The sequence below is a fragment of the Balaenoptera ricei genome, chromosome 6 (assembly GCF_028023285.1).
Source record: "Balaenoptera ricei isolate mBalRic1 chromosome 6, mBalRic1.hap2, whole genome shotgun sequence".
NCBI classification, from domain to species: domain Eukaryota; kingdom Metazoa; phylum Chordata; class Mammalia; order Artiodactyla; family Balaenopteridae; genus Balaenoptera; species Balaenoptera ricei.
The window spans coordinates 105,489,020-105,512,542 of record NC_082644.1 but is presented as its reverse complement, the minus strand read 5'-3'; the positions used below and the strand labels follow the sequence as shown (position 1 = coordinate 105,512,542).

Genomic DNA, 23,523 nt, shown 5'->3' with positions numbered 1-23,523 from the left:
GGAGGCCTGGGATACCCAGGTAAGGTCACTGGGCTTTATCCATAGCAGGGAGGAGCCCAGAAGGTCTTAAGTCCCCTGGAAAAATAGCTTGGTGACCTGCCTGTAGGAGGAGGAAGAGGGCAGGGGAGCAGTGGTTACTGAGTGATTGTTGTGCAGGCCCCATGCCAGGCACTGAGGACTCAGGCCCCTTTGGCATAGGACTAAAGGCAATGAAACAGCAAGGAGGCCCTTGACAATGGCAGGAGAAAGGACATATCTGTTGTTTTAGGGAGGCTGAGGCAGGGACAGAAAGGGAAGTGATGTTACAGGAAGCTAAGCCAGGGATCAGATATGAGGACACAGACTGTCTGCTGAGCCTGGGCCAGTGCAGCCCACAGGCTCCAGCCATGGACAGCTCAGGCCCTGGATAATTGGGTACATGGGAAGTGCATGCATCCTGGGGTGAGAAGAGGAGTGGGTTGGAATCCTAGCTCCTCTGGCTGGAGGACCAAGGCAAATCAGTTCCAGTTTATGACCTTTGACTTGCTCATCCACTCGACAGGGCTTATTATGGTTGGGACTGCAGTGCTGGGCTGAGGTTAAAGTGTCTGGAACATCTAGCAGCGTGCCTGGTACACGCTAGGTGCTCAGTAGATATCGGCTTTGATTTTTCCTGATTGTGATGTTCAGGTCGCCAGCTATAGGCCTTCCTCTGCTGTTGATTCCCTGTCAGACCTAGCGTCTTGTGTGTCCACCAGAGAGAGCAGTCTTTGCAAAATAAGTGAGGGAAAGCTGCGCACATTTGGCTGACACTATGGTGATGGATACAGCACCAAATCCAGGCTTGTCATTTGCCAACCACCAGCCTCCCAAGCCTGACCACCTCTGCGTGCTGCTCCTCTGTCCAGGCTTCACTGACGTCCTCAAGATCCTGACCAAGGAGAGCAGTCGGGAGGAGCTGCTGTCCTTCATCCAGCACTACGGCTCGCACTACGTCGCAGAAGCCCTCTATGGCTCCGAGCTCACCTGCGTCATCCACTTCCCCAGCAAGAAGGTCCAGCAGCAGCTGTGGCTCCAGTATCAGAAAGGTAAGCCTGGAGGGCTTGCTGGAGGTGGTGGCCAGATGCGGTTCGGAGGTAAGGCTGCTGGGGAGATAACTGAGCTCCCTGGGAGCTAAATCCGGGCTCTGCCCCATAGAAACTGAGTGGCCTTGGGCAAGTCCCTGCCCCTCTCTGGGCTTCTCGTTCACTGTGGATGGAATGCAGGGCCGTGTGATGATTTCTCAGGAGTCTTTCAGTTCAGGCATTTCCTGAGAGCCCAGGGTGGTGTTCTGGACTCCAGAACCCTGGCCTTCTACTGCACGCTCCTTGTTTCCCACTTTCTCCCCTCAAAACAACTGCCAGGGTCGGGGGGTGGAGGAGGCTGTGGCGTGGGAGTGGTGTCTCCTTGACATCTTCTTCTCTTCAGGTTCTTGAAAGAACCCAAGAAGAGCTCTGGCTCCTTTAGGAGCGATCACCTCCTGTCTGGGGGACAGTTTCAAGTCTCTGCCATGGAGAGACTTTTATCCTCAGAGAGGGTCAGCAGATCTTATTTCCCTCCAATTCTCAGCTATTATCAGAATTGGAATTTCCCAGACGCGGGAGACCAGTCTGTGCCACTCCCCTTGGGAAATCCATTCCCTTCCCACCTCAGTTTTCCCTTCCTGTGAAATGGGTACTTTAGCCATTCCTGTCTCCCTCCTACATTAAAGGAAGGTGGTTTATGCAGTAGCATTTTGAGAAAGATGGAGCTGTGGCATACATGCATTATGTATTATAACAGGTCCATGTAGTCACAGCCCCATTTCACAGATGAGAAGATGAGTCTCAGATAAGCCAACAAGTCAGGTGCCCCGCGGACACACGTAGCAGGGTGAGGATCACTTCCTGTTACCATTGTTACTATTAGTATCAATTCATTTGAAAAGAAAGCCTCTCGATCGATTGACGGAAAGGGTGAGGAGTAATGTTAAAACGTGCTTGCACCTTCTCCATATGGACCAGCCATCCTATCTCCAAGAACCAGATCGACCGTAACTCCTAAAACCACAGAATGTGTGAGCCACAGGGACCTGACAGGTCTCACTGGGCTCAGCACTCCCATTGCACACCTGGGAAAACTCAGGCTGAAAGGGAAGAGGAATCTTGCTCAGAGTCACACCGCTCCTCTGGATAGAGCCAGGACAGAGCGGGTTGCTGCACACTTGCTGTCTAGCTCTTCTCATGCTGCCCCTCGTCCCCAGCTGGATGAAGCCCCGGCCTTTGTCTTTTCCCGAACAATTCCCTTTGCACCCTCCACCCTGTCATGGTCTCATCCCTCCCTTTCTCGTGTGTGCTACTGTTTGGGGCACGGGGGTTTATAGGCGCAGGGGAATAATTGAGTTGTCTGGGAATAGCTCTGGTTTATGGCTGTGACAACGACTGTCTTTAAGGAAGTGCATTAAATCAATAGAAGTCTCACTGTGCTACCCTATAAATAAGGTGACACATCATTAAGCAGGGCAATAAGCTTCCGGACTTTGAAGTAATACAATTAGGTTATGTTTATAAAAACCTTCGCTCACTGTGGCCACTGAACCAATTTGCCTCGTCCGGCATTGGGGCCTGGGACGCTGCGCTAATGCTGGATCCCACCCCATCTCCACCCTTGGCTGCTTCCAGGCCTTGGACTTTTTCACTCCAGAAAATGCTATTTCTTATACACAATGGATGCATGGAATCTATGGCAAGTAAGATGGGGAGGAGGGCAGACAGAATGCTGAAACAGCAGCTGGGGACCCCCCTCAAGACTCAGAGAAACTTCAAGTTTGCCACAAACTTGCTGAGTGAACTTGGTACAGAAGCTATTACTTCTGGGCTTCCAGGGCAAAGGCACTTTTCTTTCTTCCCTCATCCGTGCTCGCTGCCAGAAGAGCATAGGGATACGCTGAGGCCGGCTGATCTGTGTGTTTCTTCCTCTCTGTCTCTACCTGATGTGACCACCTGGATGGTACATCAAACACTATAGTTTTACTTTTTAAATTTGCAAGTGATGATGGGGAGGAGGTGGATGAGAAGCTGGGAATTTTCCCATGAGGGACAGAAAGAACTCTGGACTCAGAGATAGTTGGTGTGTGTCCCTTCTCTCCCCAGCCACCTATGTGTCACTGACATCTAAATGTCAACTGTGTGTCATTGACATCTGTGAAACCAGGGCTCACTGGGGACCAGGTCAGGATGAATCTGGGTTTGGAAGCTGGTCACTCTTGGGGCAGAGCTTGTGGGAAGAAGATGGATTAGAACAGTGTCGAAGTGGGACAGACAGGATTTCAAGTCGATAACTCTTCTTACATCCCTGCCAGAAAACCTCAGGCAAAGTAACTTCTAAGTTTCAGTTTCCTTGTTTGGTAAGTGAGGGATAATAATTTCCTTACAAGGCTTTTGGGAGAATGAAATGAGATAATACAGGTAAAACACATCGCATATAATAAGTACATAAAAAACAGTAGCTTAATGTGAAGTGAACGTTATGGACATCAGCTGAGGATTGTAGCCCTGGCCACAGCTCTTGCTAATGTGTGGCCACAGCCCTCATTTCTCCCTGAAAAGCACCTGTGTCACAAGTCCCTGCAAATATCTTTTCAACCCAGCAAGGGTAGAGGGTGGAGTGCTCTAGGATTCTGTGAAATCTATGTTTAGACCCAGATGGTGGTTTCTTCTTGGTAGGAAAGACCAAGGCTGAAAGAGTAGGCTGTGAAGAGACCAAACAGGGTGTGGATAACAACCACGGACATCGTACAGCCCTTCACAGTTTACACACAGCCTTCCTTTGGTCCTCCCACCTACCCCTTGAGGCAAAGAAGGCACGAATACTCACCCCTTATCTTAGAGAAGGGAAATCTGAACTTAAAAGAGATTGGGGGCTTACCAGGGCCACACAGTTTGTTACTGAATGAGCTGGTGTTTAAATTCCAACCTGAGCCCACATCCAGTGTCCCCAGACATTAGAAACAAATGTCCCAGCCTTTCCAGGTTCACTAATGGTGGGACTCTGGCCACTGTTGTGATCCAGCCAGTAGAAGTCATGGAAAGTCAAGGGGGTTGGGGTGAATGTGCCTGATTAAAATATCTCCCACGAGAGTTTTATTTCACTCTCATTCCCCTAAGTGCTTCTGAGTGTGCATTCCATGGGGGGAAAAAAAGTCACATTTATCATTCATTAACCTCTGGTTCACTGGTACTTCCTAAGTGCTTCTTCTCTGCAGACCTCGTGCCACATGCTGGGGCATTGCAGTAGGCAAGACATGGGTGCTGTCCTCACGTGGGTCCAGCGTGTATCAGCTTTCCAACAGTTTGTCATTCTTGTGATAGACTTTTTTTTTTAATCTATTGATAGGCGGCTGGGAAAGGCAGGTGGCTGGCATGTGGTAGGGGACCCAGTCACTGTCATACGATCGCCCGTAACTTGTTTCATGTACCACTTCTGATTAGTTGGGGAGTGGCTTTTCTAGACCACTGTATGAAGGTCACTGGGATCACTGGGAAAGAACGCTGTGATCAATGAACAGTATCTGCTCTTTGCAGAAAGGGATAGTGGTCGTCCATACCTTTGTATTGTTTCCCTGTAATAGGGCAAAATGAAAGCTTGAACAACAGACCCAGCTTCTGATGATGATTCCAGAGAGGCACTGGGCACGCCAAGAAGGACTAGAAAGATCCAGGCAGGGAGGCGGGGTTTCCTATCACCAAGTGGATATTATGGGCATTCCACCAGTCTAGAGGGGACTGGAGCATTGGACAGGTCAATTAGATGGTACCAGCCAAAGCCAGGAAGAGCTGGACCTTAGAAGGCAACTAGAATAACTTAAGTCATCCCCAGAAGCTCCAGCCCAGGCATGATTAGCTTGGAAGCTGTTCAGCCTGTCAGGTTCCTTTAACCATCACCTCTGCTCCCAGGCCGTGCTCCAAGCACCACGTCAAGTTTTTAGTTTCTTGCCGCAGCTTAATATTTTCACTATATGCTACTGTTTTCTTGAGGCACCTATATTTTGAGAAGCTACTTTTCTCCCAATTGAGGCTTCATTTCACTCTTTGACTTGATATTCACACATTCTTCCTAGCCATGACCTTGACACATGAGTCTTATATCATGATTAAGACTCTCTGTATAAAGTTACCCTTCTTCTGTCTATCTTGGATAAAGACTTCCTCATTTGCAGATAAAACACAGGTTTTGCAGTCAGATGGACCTTGGTTCAAATCCCAGCTTCCCTCTTACAAGCTGTGTGATCTTGGGCAAATCGGTTCACACTCTAAGATCTACTTTCCCATATGCAAGATACGGGATCCGATGGCAGCATAGACAACATCAATGATGGACTTATTTATCTACCACTGAGCCAGGCATCTAATTACTATCATGGTCCAATCCACTCCCTCCACCCATGGCTGCCGCATCCACTCAGGTAACTGTGATCCCCGATGTGTGTGTGTAGGTACACACGTGTATATACTGGGGCAGGGGGAGATGTGGCTGCTACTTTACTCCGCTCTCTTGTCAGTTGACTCAGCACTAAGGACGGGGGTAGACTGGACTCAGGTGGAGAGGGACTGCTGGGGTGGAGCCAGTGAGGGAGGGAGCCTTGGAGTTCTACTAGGGAGGTGTCAAAAGGGCTCTGTGACCCTGCACTTTTGTTATCCCTTGTCATTCTCTATTCAGAGGGGATAGTGATGAATGCAGAAATTAAGAGTCTGATCGGTTTCCTGAATTTTCAGTTGCTTCTTTTTCACGGAGAAAGTGACTATGGAAGGTAAATGATGTGTGCATGTAAAGGAATTGTTCATTCTGTGTGTGTGTGAGAGAGAGACAGAGACAGGGACAGAGAGAGACAGAGACAGAGAGAGACGGAGAGAGATTGACTGAGGGAAATAGGAGGAGACAGAAAAACAAAGAGAGATAGACACAGGGAAACCAAAATCCACAAAGAGAAATGGAGAAACAAAAAGTGTAGAAGAGAAAGTGTATGAGATTAATGTCTTTTTCAAGTTTAGAGACTCGGTGACCCTGATGAAAGGACATTCTCCATGTGAAGGTTGAACTGCTCTTGAGTTCAGATTGGGAGAGCCTATAGCATAGAGATGTCTCCACAGATAAATGCCTGTTGCCACCTTTAAGAGATGTTTTATCTATTATAATTTCCCAAGACTGTCCAAGGGAATGAATTTCTGCATTTCCATTTGAATTACAATGCCCTTTTGAATGTCACCTGAAACATTCCTAGATTACTCTTTAAAGGAATTTTGGCTGTTTGAAAGGCAGCTCAGGGGTTGGGGAGGGGGAGGAGAAGGGAAAGATGTAGTCAAGTGTCACTTCCTTTTGTGAGGACAGGTGTAGCCAAGGGGCTGATGTGAGCTGGAGAACTCTCCTGGGCTTTCAGTTTCCTGAGGGAACTTGCTTCATAGATGCCAACCAGACATGACAGGAGTCAACCTCAGAGCTGAGACCTGCATGGGTACTGGTCTACTTCCCCGGTGAAATCATCTGGGGGCAGTTTTCAGTTCCCATTTGCTTGACCGTTCATTAGCATTTGATGGAGTTGACCACTTCCTGCTTGAGGCACTGTCTATGTTTGCTTCCGTGGTACCGGATCTTCCTGGTTGCCCACCTTCCTTCCTGACTGTTCCTTCTCTGTCTCCTTTGCTGGCTTATTCTCCTCTGCCAAACCAGTCAATATGGTTTTGCAGGACTGCCGTTGTCTCTGTGGGGACTCTCAGCCACGCTCTCTGTTGCCATCCCTACACTGATGACTCCCACTTTATACTTCTGCCTCCAAGCTTTCCTCTGATATGAGCTATCACGGTAGCTCTCTGCCTGCCCAAACTCTGCCCCACACAGCCTAGAATTTTTCCAGGGTTCTGGTGAAAAGCACCTGTATCTGTTTAGAGGCAGAGCCACAAACCTAGAAATCCTCAACATCTCCCTCTCCCTCGCTCCCCCCATTTCCAAACCGTCCCAAGTCTTATTAATTTTAATTACCAAATAGCTTTTGAAATTGCCCACTTCTTTCCACCTCACTGCTGCCACCGTCATGGCTTGTCTGGACTCTAGCGTTGGCCCCCTACCTGGTCTCCCTGCATCCACTCTTGTCCCACGTCAGTCCAGCTGCGCAGCCCTGAGGACATGGATCAGTCCGGGTTCTCCAGAGAGAACCAACAGGATAGATGGGTAGATAGATAAAATTCTCTTTATTCTATGTGATATGAACATATATATGATATATATTCATATGATATTTATGATATGTATAATATATATGAGAGCTATATATATAATTGGTTCTGTATCTATAGATGTATGTATGTATACATACACACATATCCAGATATATATATATATAGAGAGAGAGAGAGAGATTTATTATTAGAAATTAGCTCATGTGGTTATGGAGGCTGAGAAGGTCCAAGCTAAGATCTCAGCAAACAGGAGATCCAAAAGAGCCAGTGGTATGAGATCCAGTTCCAAGGCCGGCAGGCTCTAGAACTAAGAAGAACCGATGCTTCAGTTCGAGTCCAAAGGCAGGAAGTGATGGACATTCCAGCTCAAATACTCAGGCAGGAGGAGCTCCATCTTCCTCATGGGAGGGTCAGCCTTTGTTTCTACTAAGGCCTTCAACTGATTGAATGAGGCCCACCACATCAGAAAGAGCAATCTGCCTTACTCAGGCTGCTGATTATTTTGCCGAAAACACCCTCACTGACACCCTCACAGACACATCCAGAATAGTGTTTGGTCAAATATCTGGACACCTCATGGCCCAGTCAAGTCCACGTAAAAAATTAAGCATCATGGGATGTCTCTAAAATGGAGATCCCATCGTGCCCTTCCTTCCAGGAAAACTCCTGGGTGCCTTGTCATTGCCCTGAGGCTGATTTCCAAACTCCTCCCCATGGCCTCAGGGCCCTCTCAGATCTGCTGTGTCCCCATCAACCTCCTTAGCCCCATCTGTCTCCATGCTCTCTGCCTTCCCGTCACGTTGAGCCGTGTACTCCTTAACTATCACTTGGGTTAAAGTCTCAGCCTGGACAAGGTCCCAGTGTGCTGATGGGAGGTGTCTGAGTATTCCTTGCCCCTCCCCTGGCCCCTTGGCCTCCGTGCAGCTGTTTGTAGGATAGGTCTAGCTCTGGGCTGGTGTTTTTTCTTGGAGAGGACAGGAGGACGTTAAATATGAGCTGGACACTCTCGAGCCTGCAGCACGCCAAAGGAGACAGCCAACTTATTTTCTCCTCAGAACCATGCAAAAAGACGATACCGGATGTAGTTCATTAAATACAAATAGGCCCATGAGACTGCTGTTTCTACCAGATGAAATTACCAAAAAAAAAGCATTTGTCCCCCCGTTTAGATTGAGTCCATCTGGAACGGAACACCCTAGTATTTTTCCTATTGGTACATCCCAAGAATAATAATCCTCCGCTTGTGCTCGGCACAGCACATCTCACAAAGCACTTCCACATACATTATTTCATCCAATTTACTCCTCACAACCAGCCTGTAAGGTAGGCAGCATTATCTGCATTTCACGCTTGAGGAAACTGAGGCTCAGACGGGGGAGATGATTTACGGGAGTTCACCCCAGGGAACTTGGCAGAGCAGGGGTTTGAACGCAGGCCGCTTTAAGCACAAAGACCTTGCTTGTCCACCTCTATCACAGCAGCCTCAGAAACCTCTTCAGATGTTGGCATCAGACCCAGGGGAACTGTTTGCTTTCCTGTTCTGTCTCTCTCATCCACAGTTGAAAGAACTGGGGAAAGCTGAGACTCAGAGTTTAGTCCCTCAGCTCAGGCACGGGTGGAAGTACTCTCTTTATTCACCCCTCTGCACAACGTGCTTCTCTAGCATAACTTAGGAGTAATGTTATAAGGTAAAGCCAAACCCTAAAACATCAGGGCTGAGAGAGGCCTTAGCAATCATCTAGCCAGACCTGAGTTTCCCTGTATGTGTCAGTTATGATCAAATGGTAGTGAAATGCTGCCTGGAATAATGCACTGAAAGAGATTCTGGGTCAGGACCAGGCTTGGTGGGGAGGAATCGCTTAGCAGTATCTGCCGTGAATGTGAGAGTAAGAAATGGTGACTCATGTGTAAGGTGTTTTCCATCCCCGTCTAGGTTAGCTATTCCCATTCTACAGATGGGAAAGTTGAGGTCAGTTTAGGTAATCCATTAGGACCTGCTGCTGCAAAGGGGGAAATTTAATAACCAGCTAGAGGCATAATTTGGTCTTTCTTCACCTGAAAACCTACAGCAAATTCAAAGACTCCTAGTCACCACAGCCCCCCACATGCTCATAGATCATGGAGCCATTCATCTGGCAGCGTGCCCATTGTCTTATTTCAGAGTTCCTGCACACACAAAAACACATGCACAAATAACAGCATTTCCTGAACCACTGGAGACTGTCCCTATTGTCCTAGTTAGGGGACGCGTTCAGAGATTGACACTCTTGTGAAGTAGCTACCTTGATTCTATTCAGACTGGGGCCAGACCACACTTGTTCCTCTATCACAGTTCCATTCCCAGGAAGGTCTCACAGGGACTCAGGGAGCAGGATTTTAGATAGGACCCTTCTCTCGCATCAGTCTTGCTCTAAGGATGTGGAATTTCCCTGGAGATGAATATGGGGATTTTGTTTTCTCTCTGCCTTCAGCCCCCTTCTGAGAACGAAATGGTCTGGAGGGAACACAGATACCCAGATGGAAGCTTTTGCCTTCCCAGGTCATTATTAGCAGGTCGAAATTTCCACCCTGAGGGCAGAGTCACCCACAGATTCACACCACAGGGCGCCTTCCCTCCCCTGTCTCACATGTTCCCTTCGTCCCTTCTCAGCCCCCAACTTTCCACAACAGTGCTCTGAGCCCCTAGAATATGCCAGGGCCTGTGTCCGGTGCTGAGGATGCCAAGGTGAGTGAATGAGACACGCTCTCTGCTCTCAAAGAGCTCACAGTCAAATGGGAAAGATTTTCAGCAGGTGAAAAGATGATTACGACCCTTTGGATACATGCTGCGCCAGGGAAGCATAAGGCGTGTGTGTGTGTGTGTGTGTGTGTGTGTGTGTGTGTGTGTGTGTCGTGTAGGGCCAGGGGTGGAGGAGGGGAGGTGGGCCCCTAACCACCTGGGATGGGCTGGGAATTTCCCTGGAGAAGATTCTAAGCCGAGCCCTGGGGGGTGAGGGCATTTGCCATCTAGGGAGGTGTAGACGGATGGCACAGGCAAGATGCAGGCTGGGTGTGTGGGGCAGCCTGGCAGGTGCTGAGTCCTCCCAGAGCAGTTGGGAGCAATAGTGCCCGAGTCCCCTCCGGCATTCCTGAGGGTTGCCATTGGCTTCTTTGTTAGAGCTTTGTATGTCTTTGCGCCTCTGCCATTGGCTCTGTCCACAGCAGAGAACTCTCACTAATAGGAGAGGCTGAATCTCCAAATGCCTAAAATTAAATGAAAACAAGGGACCGGTATGGGAGGTACCAGAGGAATCGTTGGAAAAACATCTGGACCTTTCAGGGTTGTTATGAAGGTGATATGAGATCATGTGATTAATCGGCCCATAGTAGGAACTCAACGTGAAATCAGTCATTCTTACCCGCTCCTTACCAGAGGTTACCTTTCAACAAATAACAACATACAAATCAAGCTGTGTGTCAGTCATCCGTCCCATTTGCCAGACGTGACTTAGGGTTTTCTGAGCCTCAGTCCTTTTATCTTTAAAATGGGCCTCATCATGCTTGCCTCACAGTATTGTTATGAGAATTAAAAGCATCAATGGTTGTAAAGTGATTATCGCTGCACCTGACATATAAGAAGTGCTCAGGAAATGCCAGCTAGTATTATTATCATTTATTACTGTGAGACACAATCAAGTTAGTGATGATGCTTATTAGTAAAGAAAAAGCATAATGATGTAGCTCTTTCCAGTCCTGACTACGGCAGCCTAAGATATAAGCCCTCTTTCTGCCAGACCTTCTAACACCATGGCTGTTTGTCTCTTGTTGATCTGCCAGCTTGTGAATTTTAGTCCTGCCTGAGCCTGGAGGTGGGAATAGAAGGCAGAGTTATCAGAAAGCACAGCCTGGAGCCCAGCGGTGGAGCACAGGGGACCGTGTTTGCACAGCCGAACACCAAGCTTATAGTGGTCAAGAATGTGTAGGGGTGTGTTGGGGGGAGGGCGGGGGCTGGGTGACAGAGGAGTGGGCAGCAATGACTGACTTGTTTTCTATTTCTACTATGAAACAATTAATCACACGATCTCACACTGTGTTTGTAAAATCCCTGTGAGGTCCAGGTTATTATCCTTATCTTCTAAATGAGAAAACTCATGTGCTCGAGGTCATGTGGCTTGGTAACAGGCAGAGGCAGGATTCTATCACAGGACTGTCTGACTCCAAAGTCCACATACCCTACTGCCCCCCTGTAATAACCAAAGCCATGCACTGAGAACCACTATATGGCAGGAGATTCGCTGGCACTTCACATGCATGATCTCATTTAATCCTCCAAACAATCCTCTAAAGCTGGTATCTTTATGCCTGGGAAACTGAGACTCAGAGTGAGTAAGATATATAATCCAAAGGTACACAGGTGGTAAAAGGTACTCTCTCTTGCTGTCTCTTTCTTCCATCCTTTCTCGCTCCAGTCCTCTCACCATTTACTTTTTACTATTATTTAACCACAGTGGGCACTCCAACAAGTGTGTTCTCTCTGAGAGGCCTTTCTCTTCCCCCGAAGCAATTAGAAGTACTTGGTCAGGAAGAGTGAGAAAAGAGGCAGATAGACCAACATGATTCCAGCCTGCATGATGTTGGCCCGCTGGCTCCAGATTCTTGTTTCCTAGCAACACCTTGGCTTTGGGTCAGGGTGCAGGCTTTGACGCAGGCCTTAGAGGTGGACTTGACCAGTGATCCATTGGGTTGGAGCTGGCCTTGGCTGTCTTCATCTGACACACCAGCTCTGTGCCCCAGGGGTACCTCCTTAGGGTCCTTGGGATCTGCACTTCTGTCCCCTCCCATTCCACAGGTGTCCAGGGAGACAGAAGACTCCTTCTGGAGCTCTTGGCTCAAGAAGCCCCTAAGATCTGGGGCACCAGAATCACTGACATTTACAACTGAAAAAATCCTTAATTTAATGACTCTATTAATATAGATAATGAAATGGAGTCCCAGGGAGAATAAGCAACTTGCTCAAAGGAATTATACATTAGTGACAGGATTAGGACTCGAACTAGCTCCTTCTTCTCTCTTCCCCATTAAAGAAAGTGTGTTGAGAGGCAATTCAAGGGACCATGTGTTCAAAGGTACATCTTTTTTGTTTGTTAACAGCTTTATTGAGATATCATTTACATACCACACAATCGAAGGTGTCTTTTTGAGCCTTCTTTGGAAGCACTGGTGACTTTGCACCAAGACAAAGTTTGGGTTGAATTTCCAGAAGGGAACACAACTTTTAATTATTTTATAGCTGAGAAGATTCTCTAAGGAAAGTGAAATCTGAGGGAACCACTCCCCCCAGCTTTCAACCACATCCCGTTTTTCTATTGCAACTAACAGTCAGGGATTCAGCGAGGCAGCTGGTGGGAGGAGCAGGAGGTGGCATAATCAGCTGGTGCTAAATGTGACCCAAAGTGTTCCTGTATATCAACATATGAGCTAAGCTGACCCCCTGCCCTGGTTTTATCCAGCAACTGCTTTAGTGCCTGCTTTGTTTCAGGTGCCGTGCTAGATGCTGCAGATGCAGCGGTAAATTAAAAGTCGCTCTGCCTTCACAGAGCTCAGTCTAGCCTTAGAGAGAGGTAGGCAACAAGGAAATCACAATGCAATGTGTCAGTGCTAAAAGGCAGAAACACAAAAGGTGGTGTGGACACCTGACTCAATCTGTGCAGTGGATCAGGAAGGGTACCTCAGAAGACCTGGAAGAGGTAAGATTTAGGAGACATTGGTGGGTAGGGAGAGGGAAATTGTTTTAGGTAGCAGAAAAGCAAGTACTAAAACGGCCTAGAGAGGGATGGAAGCAGTGGTGAGATAAATCTAGAAAGATAAATAGGTGGGAATAAAATCCCACTGGATATGTAGACCGTGTTAAGGAATGTTTCCTTTTACCAGGAGCATTTTAAAGCCATTTAAATGTTTTATGTAATATTATTAGCACTTACGTTTTAAATCTGACTCTGGCTGGTGTGGGATTGGGCTTGATTTGGGATGGGAGGAAGTGTAGTAGATAGGATGCTAGATTAGATTTAAGAAGATCAGTTAGGAAGTTGTAACAGTGTTTCAAGAGCTTAAATTTAAGGTTAGTAGGAGCTTAAATTATCATAGTTATGAGGATGAAGAAAAGAATAAAGGGATGTGAAGAATATTAAGCTGCTAGCAGGATGAGAACTTTATGATTGAATGGTGGGAGGTGGGAGGTGGGAGGTGAGAGGTGAGGGAAGTGATTAGAAATGGTGCCAAAGTTTCAGCCTACATGCCCGAGTTGATGCTTGTGTTCCGTAAATGGAACAGTAGCGAACAGCAGGTATTGGAGAGCTGAGTTGTCTTAAATATGCTGAGTGTAAGTTTTCTAAGGGATATCTTCATTGAACACACCAGCCCACAGTTGGCGTGCCAACTGGCAATATAAAGTGGGCAGCTGGATATATACCACTCAAAAGGAAGGTAAGGGCTGAAAAATGCAGGTTTGAGACCTAGTTTCATAGGTCATTGAATTCATAGGAAGAAAACAACATCTCCCAGCATAAAAATAAAGCTCCTCTTTTGTAACTTGTTTCCTTAGGGAGCTGCTTTTCCCCCTGCCACACCCAGTATTGTTTCTGATGTTTTATTTAGAGAGGCTTTATCTCATTCAGAGAGAGGCTGTCCAGGCTACCCATTTTAGGCCAGCTTTTACTTGTGTAAGATGTATGGGACATATTTCACCCTATATGACAGTGTCTAGGTCCATCCATGTCTCTACAAATGACCCAACTTCATCCCTTTTTATGGCTGAGTAATATTCCATTGTATATATGTACAACATCTTCTTTATACGTTCCTCTGTTGATGGACACTTAGGTTGTTTCCGTGTCCTGGCTATTGTCAATAGTGCTGCAATGAACATTGGGGTGCATGCATCTTGTTGAATTATGGTTTTCTCTGGGTATATGCCCAGTAGTGGGATTGCTGAGAACCTACTGTATAGCACAGGGAACTCTACTCAGTGCTCTGCAGTGACCTAAATGGGAAGGAAATCCAAAAAAGAGGGGATGTATGTATATGTAGAGCTGATTCACTTTGCTGTACAGTAGAAACTAACACAACATTATAAAGCAACTATTCTCCAATAAAAATTTTAAAAAGTCTACGGGACATTAAGAATAGTCCTGGTACATATTAAGTAGGCTGGAGTTAATATCCCCATTTCATTGAGGAGAAAAACAGGCATATGGGGCAATGGTCACCAGAGCAGAAGAGAAGAATACATACTTTTAGATTTTTTTCCTTTATCATTTGCACCTTTCATTTAGCTAACAATTAATTAACCTTTTTGGAGGATCCAGGGTATATGTGCCATTTGTATGTGCATCGTACATTTCTTCCAGGGTATCAATCAATGAAAGTTTTATTCTCCTAGATCCAGCCCCAGAGTCATGGATCAGGTGAGGTAATACACATGCCTGCGCCCTCTCTACTCTTTGAGTGTAATATTTTTTATTTAACTTTATTTCTAACATTTTTACAGAATCATTAAATTTGTCAAACAAGTTTCAGATTCTTGGGGCTGAGAGATTTAGAGAGTTATTATTTTTAAGTGTAAATATTAAATGTCATTTCACAAAAGCACATGGTTTTATTCATGTGGTTGCTCAGAAATTAAAATTATACAATTTTTTTGTTTATCATATTATGACGTTGTTTTTAATATTTAACTCTAAACATTTGTTGTCACTCTGAAGTAGGGGGATGGACTCCCAGCCATTATTTGGTTCAGATGATGAAACGGATGGTGCTACACACACACGTCAAGAGGACTGTAAAAGATTTGTCACTCATGTAACGGAGCTTTCTGGGGAGAGCAAAGGTAGCTCTCAAGCAGGTCCAAAAATGGCTTGAGAGAGCAAGGAAAAGAGACTGGCTTGGCTTTTATATAATGGCAAGGGGGGTGGAGTGGGGTTGGAGTGGGTTCCATATTGCTGGCTGAGGCTTGCATTGTTTGAACTTCCCTCTGGCACCAAAGGTGGGAGCACTTAGGCTTGCCCAGATGAGGGGGCCAGTGGGGAAGGGGGAGTAGCGGGGCTTGAAAGCTGGCAGAGGTCAAGCATCAAATATGGAGTCAGAATTTTTATTACACTTCACTCTGGATATTTGACTGATGACTGAAATGTGCCATGTTTCATTTAATTGAACTTGAACTTGTTAAGTAACCCGTATGTCACTCTATGAGGCCTGCAGTCTGAGGGTGGTGAGGGAAATATTAGTTCCATTAAATGCCTTGTATGAGAGCCCAACGTGATATATTTTGAGAAATGAAATGAGTGCTTTGGTCACTATCAATAATGTCTGGAACTCTGAAGGGGAGGAAGAGTGTCCTAGGTGAGACCCTTTATTGTGGATTTACTATGTGTAGAGACATACGTGACCTTGATTTTTATATTTTGGGTATCTGTGAGACAAGAGATTCTCAGCATTCTTTACCTCAAAGAGGCAAACTTGGATAGGGAATTGTCGCTGCCATTGTCTAGACCAGATGAGCAGATCATTGACGATGGCCCGAGAGTCTGTAGAAATGTACAGATGGGGCTGACTGTTGGCCGGGGCATCCAGTGCAAAGGAGACGGCATGAAGTTTGGCCGGTTGTGCTGACTCTTGGGTCCAGTCCCATTATCAGGGACATCTCAGTTAAGGACTAAAAAGCAGCAAACTCCATATTCTATGATGGTGGTGACGCCATCTAGAAAGCATATAAAGTCCCTTTGCTGGTCATTCACTTGATCCCAAGGGACTCCCCAGATGGTCAAGGTGTCCGGGTAAGGGAGGGGGTGATCTTCTCCAGCATCATGACATCTGACAAAGGAGTAAGGATGGGGGGCACCCCCCTACAAATGTGATATGCCAGAGGTTTGGCCCTATGCTGGAGCTAGGAGGCCTCAGGGGCTGTGCAGAGCTTTCAGGGTGCTGCTGCCATGATCTAAGGCTGTGGGCAGCTGGGGGTCACAGCCTCTGTTTCCAGGAGAGCCCAGTATGCAGCCTGATGTTGCACTGTAATGGCGTATAGCGTGGAGATGAGGAGGGCTGTTTCTTGTACCGAAAGTCCAGGGGCAAATTATGGTTATCATATGTGGTTCAGAGACTCCAGGAGGCATGAGAGGAGATCGCTGAAGCCTTTACAGTGAAGGAGTCTGTGGGGGTCACCGATTGGAGTGCCTGCTGTATTGCAATTTGGGTAGATTCTACAGTCTTTTGTTGTATAGGATCCCAGTCAAGGTAGGCTGATTTGTGAGTAATAGCATAAATGGGCTTAAGTAAAGTTTGTAAATGAGAGATATGTTGTCTCTAGAACCCAAAAGGCCTGAAAGGAGTTGGACTTATTTTAACATTATAATTGCTGGTTTTGACAGTGTCAGGAACGGAATGGTCCTCAGCTAAATAACTTTCAGGAATTTAACCAAAGTGGCAGGACCTTGTACAATGTATAGGGCAATGGCCCGTCCCTTTTTGTGAGTTATTTTGTGAATGTTTGTATGTCCTCAATGAGCGTGTCAAATTAATGTCTTTGGAAGAGGGTGTGATCAGTGTGATGGCATTACCGTGCTCCTGGAGAAAGTTGGTTGTTGCATTAAGATCTTGTCTGTCAAGATTGTGTGTGAAGGCATGGCTGCTGAGGTACCTCATGGGTAGCCAGATAAAGGGGGATTGTGTCCCTTTGAAGTTGAAGGCAAACTGTGTGTGAGAGGCTGTTGAAATAGGCACTGAACATGACATATCAGCCAATTCTATGAGTGCAAAGTATTAACCAGTTATTGATTGGATGGAATTTATTATTTCAGTAATTGGTATGGAAGCATTAATGGGTGGGGCCTCAGCATTAAGGTTACAGTAATCCATTGTGAGGTTTCATTCAGGTTTAAGAACAGGGTAAACTGGGCTGTTAAATAATGAAGCAGTGGGGATAATCACTCTTTTTTCTAAATAGGTCTTGTATATGGATTTTAAACCTCAAAGGTTCTGTTTAAAATGGGCCATATTAACTATTTTAACTAATGGGGGAGGGCAGGGTCCATGTGGTCCCATTTTGGTAAGCCAATTGTAAGTACCAAAACTTAATTCAATTTTAATTTATTTCATTGGGTCAGAGCATCCATACTCAGTATGGAATATTTCAAGGTAATGAGTGTTATGGTTATGGGGAATTTAGGCAAGGCATTAGTTCTGATGATTAAGGTGAGGTATACCTATTTGTCTTCCTTACATATCCTGAAATGTCCTTAGTAACTCGCTTAAGATTATAGGGCGTACCTTGTTTAAATTTAGGGGAATTCCCACATGTAAATCTAATTTGAGCCCCAGTATTGATTAAAGCCATGAAAGTTTGGTAATTAGGGCATTTCAGCAGATGTTAAAAGCTACTTCAGAGTTTAGGTTGTCGAGGCACAAAAACCAATTAGCAATCTTCGAACTTTTTTGTTTTTTGTATAAATTCTTTTAGTAAATTTTGAAATTCTAATTGGGTCAAATTGTGACCTCTATTTGAGTTTTGTGTTTGTTTCCTCCTCCTGTATTCACTGTTTGTTTTTTGTTTTTTTTTCCTTTTGGTGGTTACTGTATATAGTTTTGTGGGGAGGGGCCAGGGGGAGTCCTCGCTACCCTACTCATAAGTTTCTTCCTCCAGAGTTGCAAATCTGTGTCATCAGGATTAGGGTCTCCCTCATGGCAATAACCTTCATAGGGTTTAAGGATCCTGGGCTTAAACTGAATTTGAATTAACCCCTCAGCTATGCCACAAGGGAACCATGGATGCTCTTCTCTATAACCCTGAAGATCAGGATCTTTTGTTTTGGCCAACAGTGACAAAGCAGCAGCAAAGACATTTTGTAGAGTCCTAATGAGCCATCTGCTTTTAGAGTGTAGACCGCAACGTTCCACATGCTGACTGCTCTTCCTGCACATGAACCACCACCGACAGACCCATATATTGCATAAGGTATCAGTATTTCCCTGAGCACTTTATAGAATGGGGGCAATGCCTGGTTGAGACAACCAACCAGTAGTCACAGGGCAAGAGTCATTCCCCTGAAGTCACAGCTTATTCTGGAATCTAGACACATGATTCCATCTGAGACACACATAGATCTGGACCAAGACACATGACCCAGGGCCACTTTGCTCCTGCCCCTTAACGCCAATTATCGTATCCTCCAACTCAGTTCAGCTAAACCTATAAGAGAGGCAGGGTAGGGCTCAGCAAATGCAGCGCAAGCTGCACAGCTTAAAAAACAAGGTTGCCGGCAGGCAGTGCCTCAAAAAACAAGCTAGCCAGTTAGCAAACCAAAGCGAGACTAGAGAGCCCCTGGGATGGTGGTCATTGCCTAACAATGTGCTTACTGTGCCAGTTGTGTGGTTATCCCACAGAGAAGAGGGGGACCACCCAAAACTCGGTTCGGATGTTGAGATTGATGATGCTATATATCCACCAAGTGGTCATGAAAAGATTTCTAACTCACGTGATGAGGGTTTCTGGCGAGAGCAATGTGGCCTACCAAGCAGGTCCAGAAATAGCTTGAGAGCAGGAAAAGGAGGCCAGATTGGTTTTTATGGTGGCTTGAAGGTGGGGCTGGGGTGAGGATTCCCGTGCAGGGGCTAGGACTTGTGTGGTTGGGACTTCCCACTGGCACTAAAGGTGGAAGTACTTGAACTTTCTTAGCCGCATGTCCAGATATAGGGCAGAAGATAAAGAGAGAATGGTGGGTTTTGAAAGCTGTCAACATCAAACATCAAAAAGGCAGTAAGACTAGTACAAAGTTATGTCGCTGCGATTGCAGAACTCATTTGGCTTAGGCTTTTGAGGGGGAGCAACTGGATATTATTTCAGGATTTTTTTTTTTTTTTTTTTTTTTTCCTGAGACAATGTCATCAGGCATTCCCAGTAAGGAGGTATATTAGAATATTTGGGGGGGGTGGTGCGGGGAGGTGTACTTTCAAACTACACCTTCTTCCTCCACCCTGGTCTCCCTCAGGTCTCCAAGGAGATTCTGATTCATACCCTACCAGTTCCATAAGAATGAAGCCTCCTTGAGCCATGATTACTGATAGGAGTAAATGATATGGCTTAGGACAGGAAAAAGAGAACCACTTGCATTATTATTTGAAGGGTCATGGACAAATGGACCACTTTTGACCTTTGAATTGCTTTAATGCCCAGTCACTCTTGTGGTTTGAACTTCCTGCTGGTACCAGCTTCTCACTCTTCCCTGGTATGTTGTACCTGTGTTCATGACACTCCCTCTACTTGCAGGGCCCTTCAGGAACCAGATCCTCTCAACTAAAAGCAGTCTTTTCTTAAACACTTGGCACTCTATTTCCATCTTGCACCGTTTATCTTATTCTTTTGTATACTTGTATTATTTTTTACACTCCTTATCTCTCCAGCCAGACTACAAGCTACCTGACTGCAGGGTTCATGATTGAGTCATCTTTGCATTCATTACTCATATAATTACTGCTATTAATAAAAAACAGTAGATGTCATATATGTCTAATGAGTAAGTGAATGAATAAATGAAAGAATGAAATCTAAATCTTAATATTCTGTGAAAATATACAGTGGCATTTTAGTTATAGCTAGGTAAACTGAGTAAATCACCAAAAGAAAATCCTGGTTTTATTTTTATAGGAAAGATATGCATTTGACTTGCAGTCACACAAACTCTTGTGTTTACACTCAGGATTTCAGTGAGTTACTAAATAATTTTCCTTCGAGGGAAGTAAATGTTTTCCTCACCAGTTTCATAAAATCCTTCTGTCACAAAAAATATGGGTAATCTTTTCATACATTTAATTTACTATAATATTAAGATACTGAGCACTACTGAAAGTTTATGAAATGTCTGAAAGTCTGCTAAGTGTGTTACATCCATCGTTTCTTCAGAACAATGCAGTAAACAGTATCGTTTTATTATTTATGAGGAAACTGAGGCTGAGAGGCTAAATGACTCAGTGGTCATAGAACTACTAAGTGGAGGAACCAAGACTGAACTCGCCACCAACCCATCCCCACCCCGCCCCATGCTTACAAAGCCCAAGTTTTAACTACAATATGTTATATTACCTCCACCTGACAATGAGATTTAAGGCTTATTTTAAATTGTGTAATTATTTGGGTTAATGAATGTTGACCCGGAGGGAAAAATCCCTTTATGCTAGCCATCTATAGGAATAGCTAAACATGCATGTTTCTGCCAAAAGTCAAGATGCCATCCTAATTACTTTAATCAAATAATTAGCCTTTAGGTTTTATGTGCAGCTTTCCTAGTGGGATACATTGCTGTGAAAGTTTTGCCTCTGCCCCTCCGGCAATCCCACTCTTCTTCCGATAGGCTTTTTAATTAAGAAGCTGAGCAGTGTGGTTGAATCACCAATGCAGGTCTGAAATCTCCCCCAGTGTTAACATGAAAAATTTGCATCAGTTCACCAAGAGGGAAAGGAGGTCTTTGCCCCCTACAGTGGAAATCACATTTTCTGGGCACGTCACATTTTCTGAATTAGGTCCTTTTATATAACTATCCCATTAGTATATTTTATTTCTCACAACAGCCCTTTAAAACATAAACTGTCATTTCCTTTTACAAGATGAGGAAACAGTAGCTCAACAGAGTGGCAGTAGTTCGCAAGTGGCCCAAGGTCACAATAGTTGGGGTAGAGTAAGCAATTGGACCAAGCTGGGGCTGATTACGAAGTACAGGTTCTTTCTACTACTCTAATGTAAACACGATAAAATTACAGCAAAATTATGCAAAAACATTGGGGGAAAACTCAACCACAATTCTATTTGGTAAAATAATTAAAATCATAGAGCTAGAAAGGATTTTAGTGATGATCTAACCCAACTTTCTTATCTTATAGACAGGGAAACCGATGCAGAGGTATGGTGATCATCTGAGGCCACATAGCTAGTAAAGAGTTAGAGCTGTGATACAATCCAGACCAAGCCCAGTGGCTTTCCCACTAGAATGCATTGCCAGTCCCAGAACTGCCTAACTTCAGACTTAGTCAGAGTACCATGAATATTAATGATATCGACAAGATACAGCCAAAGTTCTGGAGTGTAAGTATTTTGCTAAACACCCTCCTGCCTTACCACTGCCTGCTTGTAAAATTCATCCAGGCATCTGCTGTTTCTTACCTGTAATTTGTTTTGTGATCCCTTGAGGAGCTGCACGTCCTGAATGCAAATCAGCAGCCTAGTCAGGTATAAGGTAGAGCCCTGAGTTTCATACTAGACTTTGCCTTCCATTTCCCTCCTATAGAGCTGGGTAACACTTCACTTTTAAGAAGCCATTAATTAGTACTAGACTAAAAGTACAACTACTTTAAGCATTACTTGTCTTACCCACAGGAACACAGACTCAAGCCAAGTTTATCCTGCTGTTTGGAATAACGGAGTGGCTGTCTGTGGACGTATCTCAGGCTGCAGTGCACATTGGGATTGACCCTCACAATCATCCACATGGTGCCTATTCCTGGCTTTTGAGGAAGCCCAGGGCAATGGAATACAATTCCAAATACGTTAGAAAGACTGTGAAATAACTTATGAGAAAGTAAACACATTAATATTACTTACCATTTTTTAAAATTTTCTGAGCACCTGGCATAGTACTGGGCTCACAGTAGGTACTCAATATTGAATGAATCATTGCTCCAAAACCTTAAATTCTATATAATTACTCAGAATGATAAAGGAAAGCAGGGAGTTAATGAACCTATAAGTCATCTGTCTGCCTTTACCTTTTAGCCAATGTGAGGGTGTTACTGGAGGGCCTACCATCACTAAGTCATATAAATAACAGCCAATTAAATAACTGAGGACATACTGTATATTAGGCACCATGCTATGTGCTCTTAGCTAGAGATTAAAGCTAACCCTCAATAAAGCTCAAATATATGGGCAAATAATTGCAACACAGTAAATTATATAATAATAGAAACATGAAATAGGTAGAGTGATAGTAAAAAGGAACAGGTGACCAGATTTATTTGAAGACTTACGGCTAGTGGGAGGAAATGCCTGAGAAAGGTTTTGATTGGCAAATAGGAACCTGTAACAATAGGAAAGATGGAAGGTATTATTCGGAGTGGTTGGACAACCTAACCCCACTCTTTTGAACAACTCAATAGAAGAAGATAATAGCTCTCACTGATTGAGTATGCCAAGAACTGTAGCGGGTATTTTAACATCTATTATCTCACATCTTACACCCGTCATGGAGACAGGGATCACTTTCGTCATTTTCCAGAAGAGGAAGGGGTAAGTGACTTGCCAATGGCCACATGGCTAATAAGATGGAACTGGAAGATAAGCAATGCTGTAGTTTAGTGGTTTTCAGAAAGTGTTCTGTAGATTCACGAGTTTTGCAATTGTACACAGGTTAGGTGAGGGGATAAGCCTGTTCTCCAGGCCCACAAGCCTGCTTCAATCAGTGCAGCTGCATTTTGATTTATTACATAATTGACTTGCATGTAAGACTTTATCTGAATAAAGGTATTACTGCTTAAAAAGAGAAAACAAAAAAAAAACAAAACAAAAAACTGCTATAATTGAGCAAAGCAGTATCTTGAGGCTATACTCTGCAATTTAGTCAACTTGGTAAATAACTGAAAAATTGACTGTACTCAGCACAGCCTAAAATATTCACATCAAAGGAACAAAAACATTCAGACCACATTTATTTCCATTCTGAGCCAGCAGATACCTGCTGCATTTGAAGGCCAAGGCATGAGTGTGGTTCAGAGATGGGGTAGACCTAAATGCTGAAGGCCAAGTGACAGCACTTCCTTCAAAAAGCATAGGCAGCTGGAGGTTTCCTGGCATTGTTTATGTCAAGCCAGCCCACAATGTTATATCCATATCTCTGCTGCAAACCTTGTGCCAAAGGCCTCGGCCGGCCACCGTTACTGCCTCAGCAAGTCCCCCACTGACAGCAAAGACAGATCTCCTGCTTCCAGGTGCTACCACGGATAAAGTGGCTCTAACAACTAGTGGAGTCATTTGTGATGCACTTTTAATTGGATCAATTTCCTCTCAATTATACAATCTTTAGAAATCAGATGCAATTTCATAATCAGAACATGGGGCTTTCTCCAGGTGAAAAGCACAAGACAGACCAGTTCAACATCATTTTAATTAGCTCCTTTCCTATCCTTTGGCAGCTATCACAAGAGAGGCCAAAAAAGCAACACCACCACCAAAAAAACAATTTTGAGTAGCTCGGCTTAGCAGATTTTGGCGTCTGTGAAA

The 23,523-nt window shown here is 44.9% G+C and overlaps 1 protein-coding gene across 4 annotated transcripts in view; it reads left to right on the top strand.

Moving 5' to 3' along the window:
• The window catches only part of ASTN2 (astrotactin 2), an 895,599-nt gene that overhangs the window by 651,741 nt on the left and 220,335 nt on the right, over nt 1-23,523 (top strand). For all 4 annotated transcript variants that reach the window (XM_059925469.1, XM_059925467.1, XM_059925466.1 and 1 more), the window contains one exon: nt 888-1,067. In XM_059925469.1, coding sequence (XP_059781452.1) covers nt 888-1,067 — 180 coding nt within the window. The remainder of the gene's footprint in view (nt 1-887; nt 1,068-23,523) is intronic.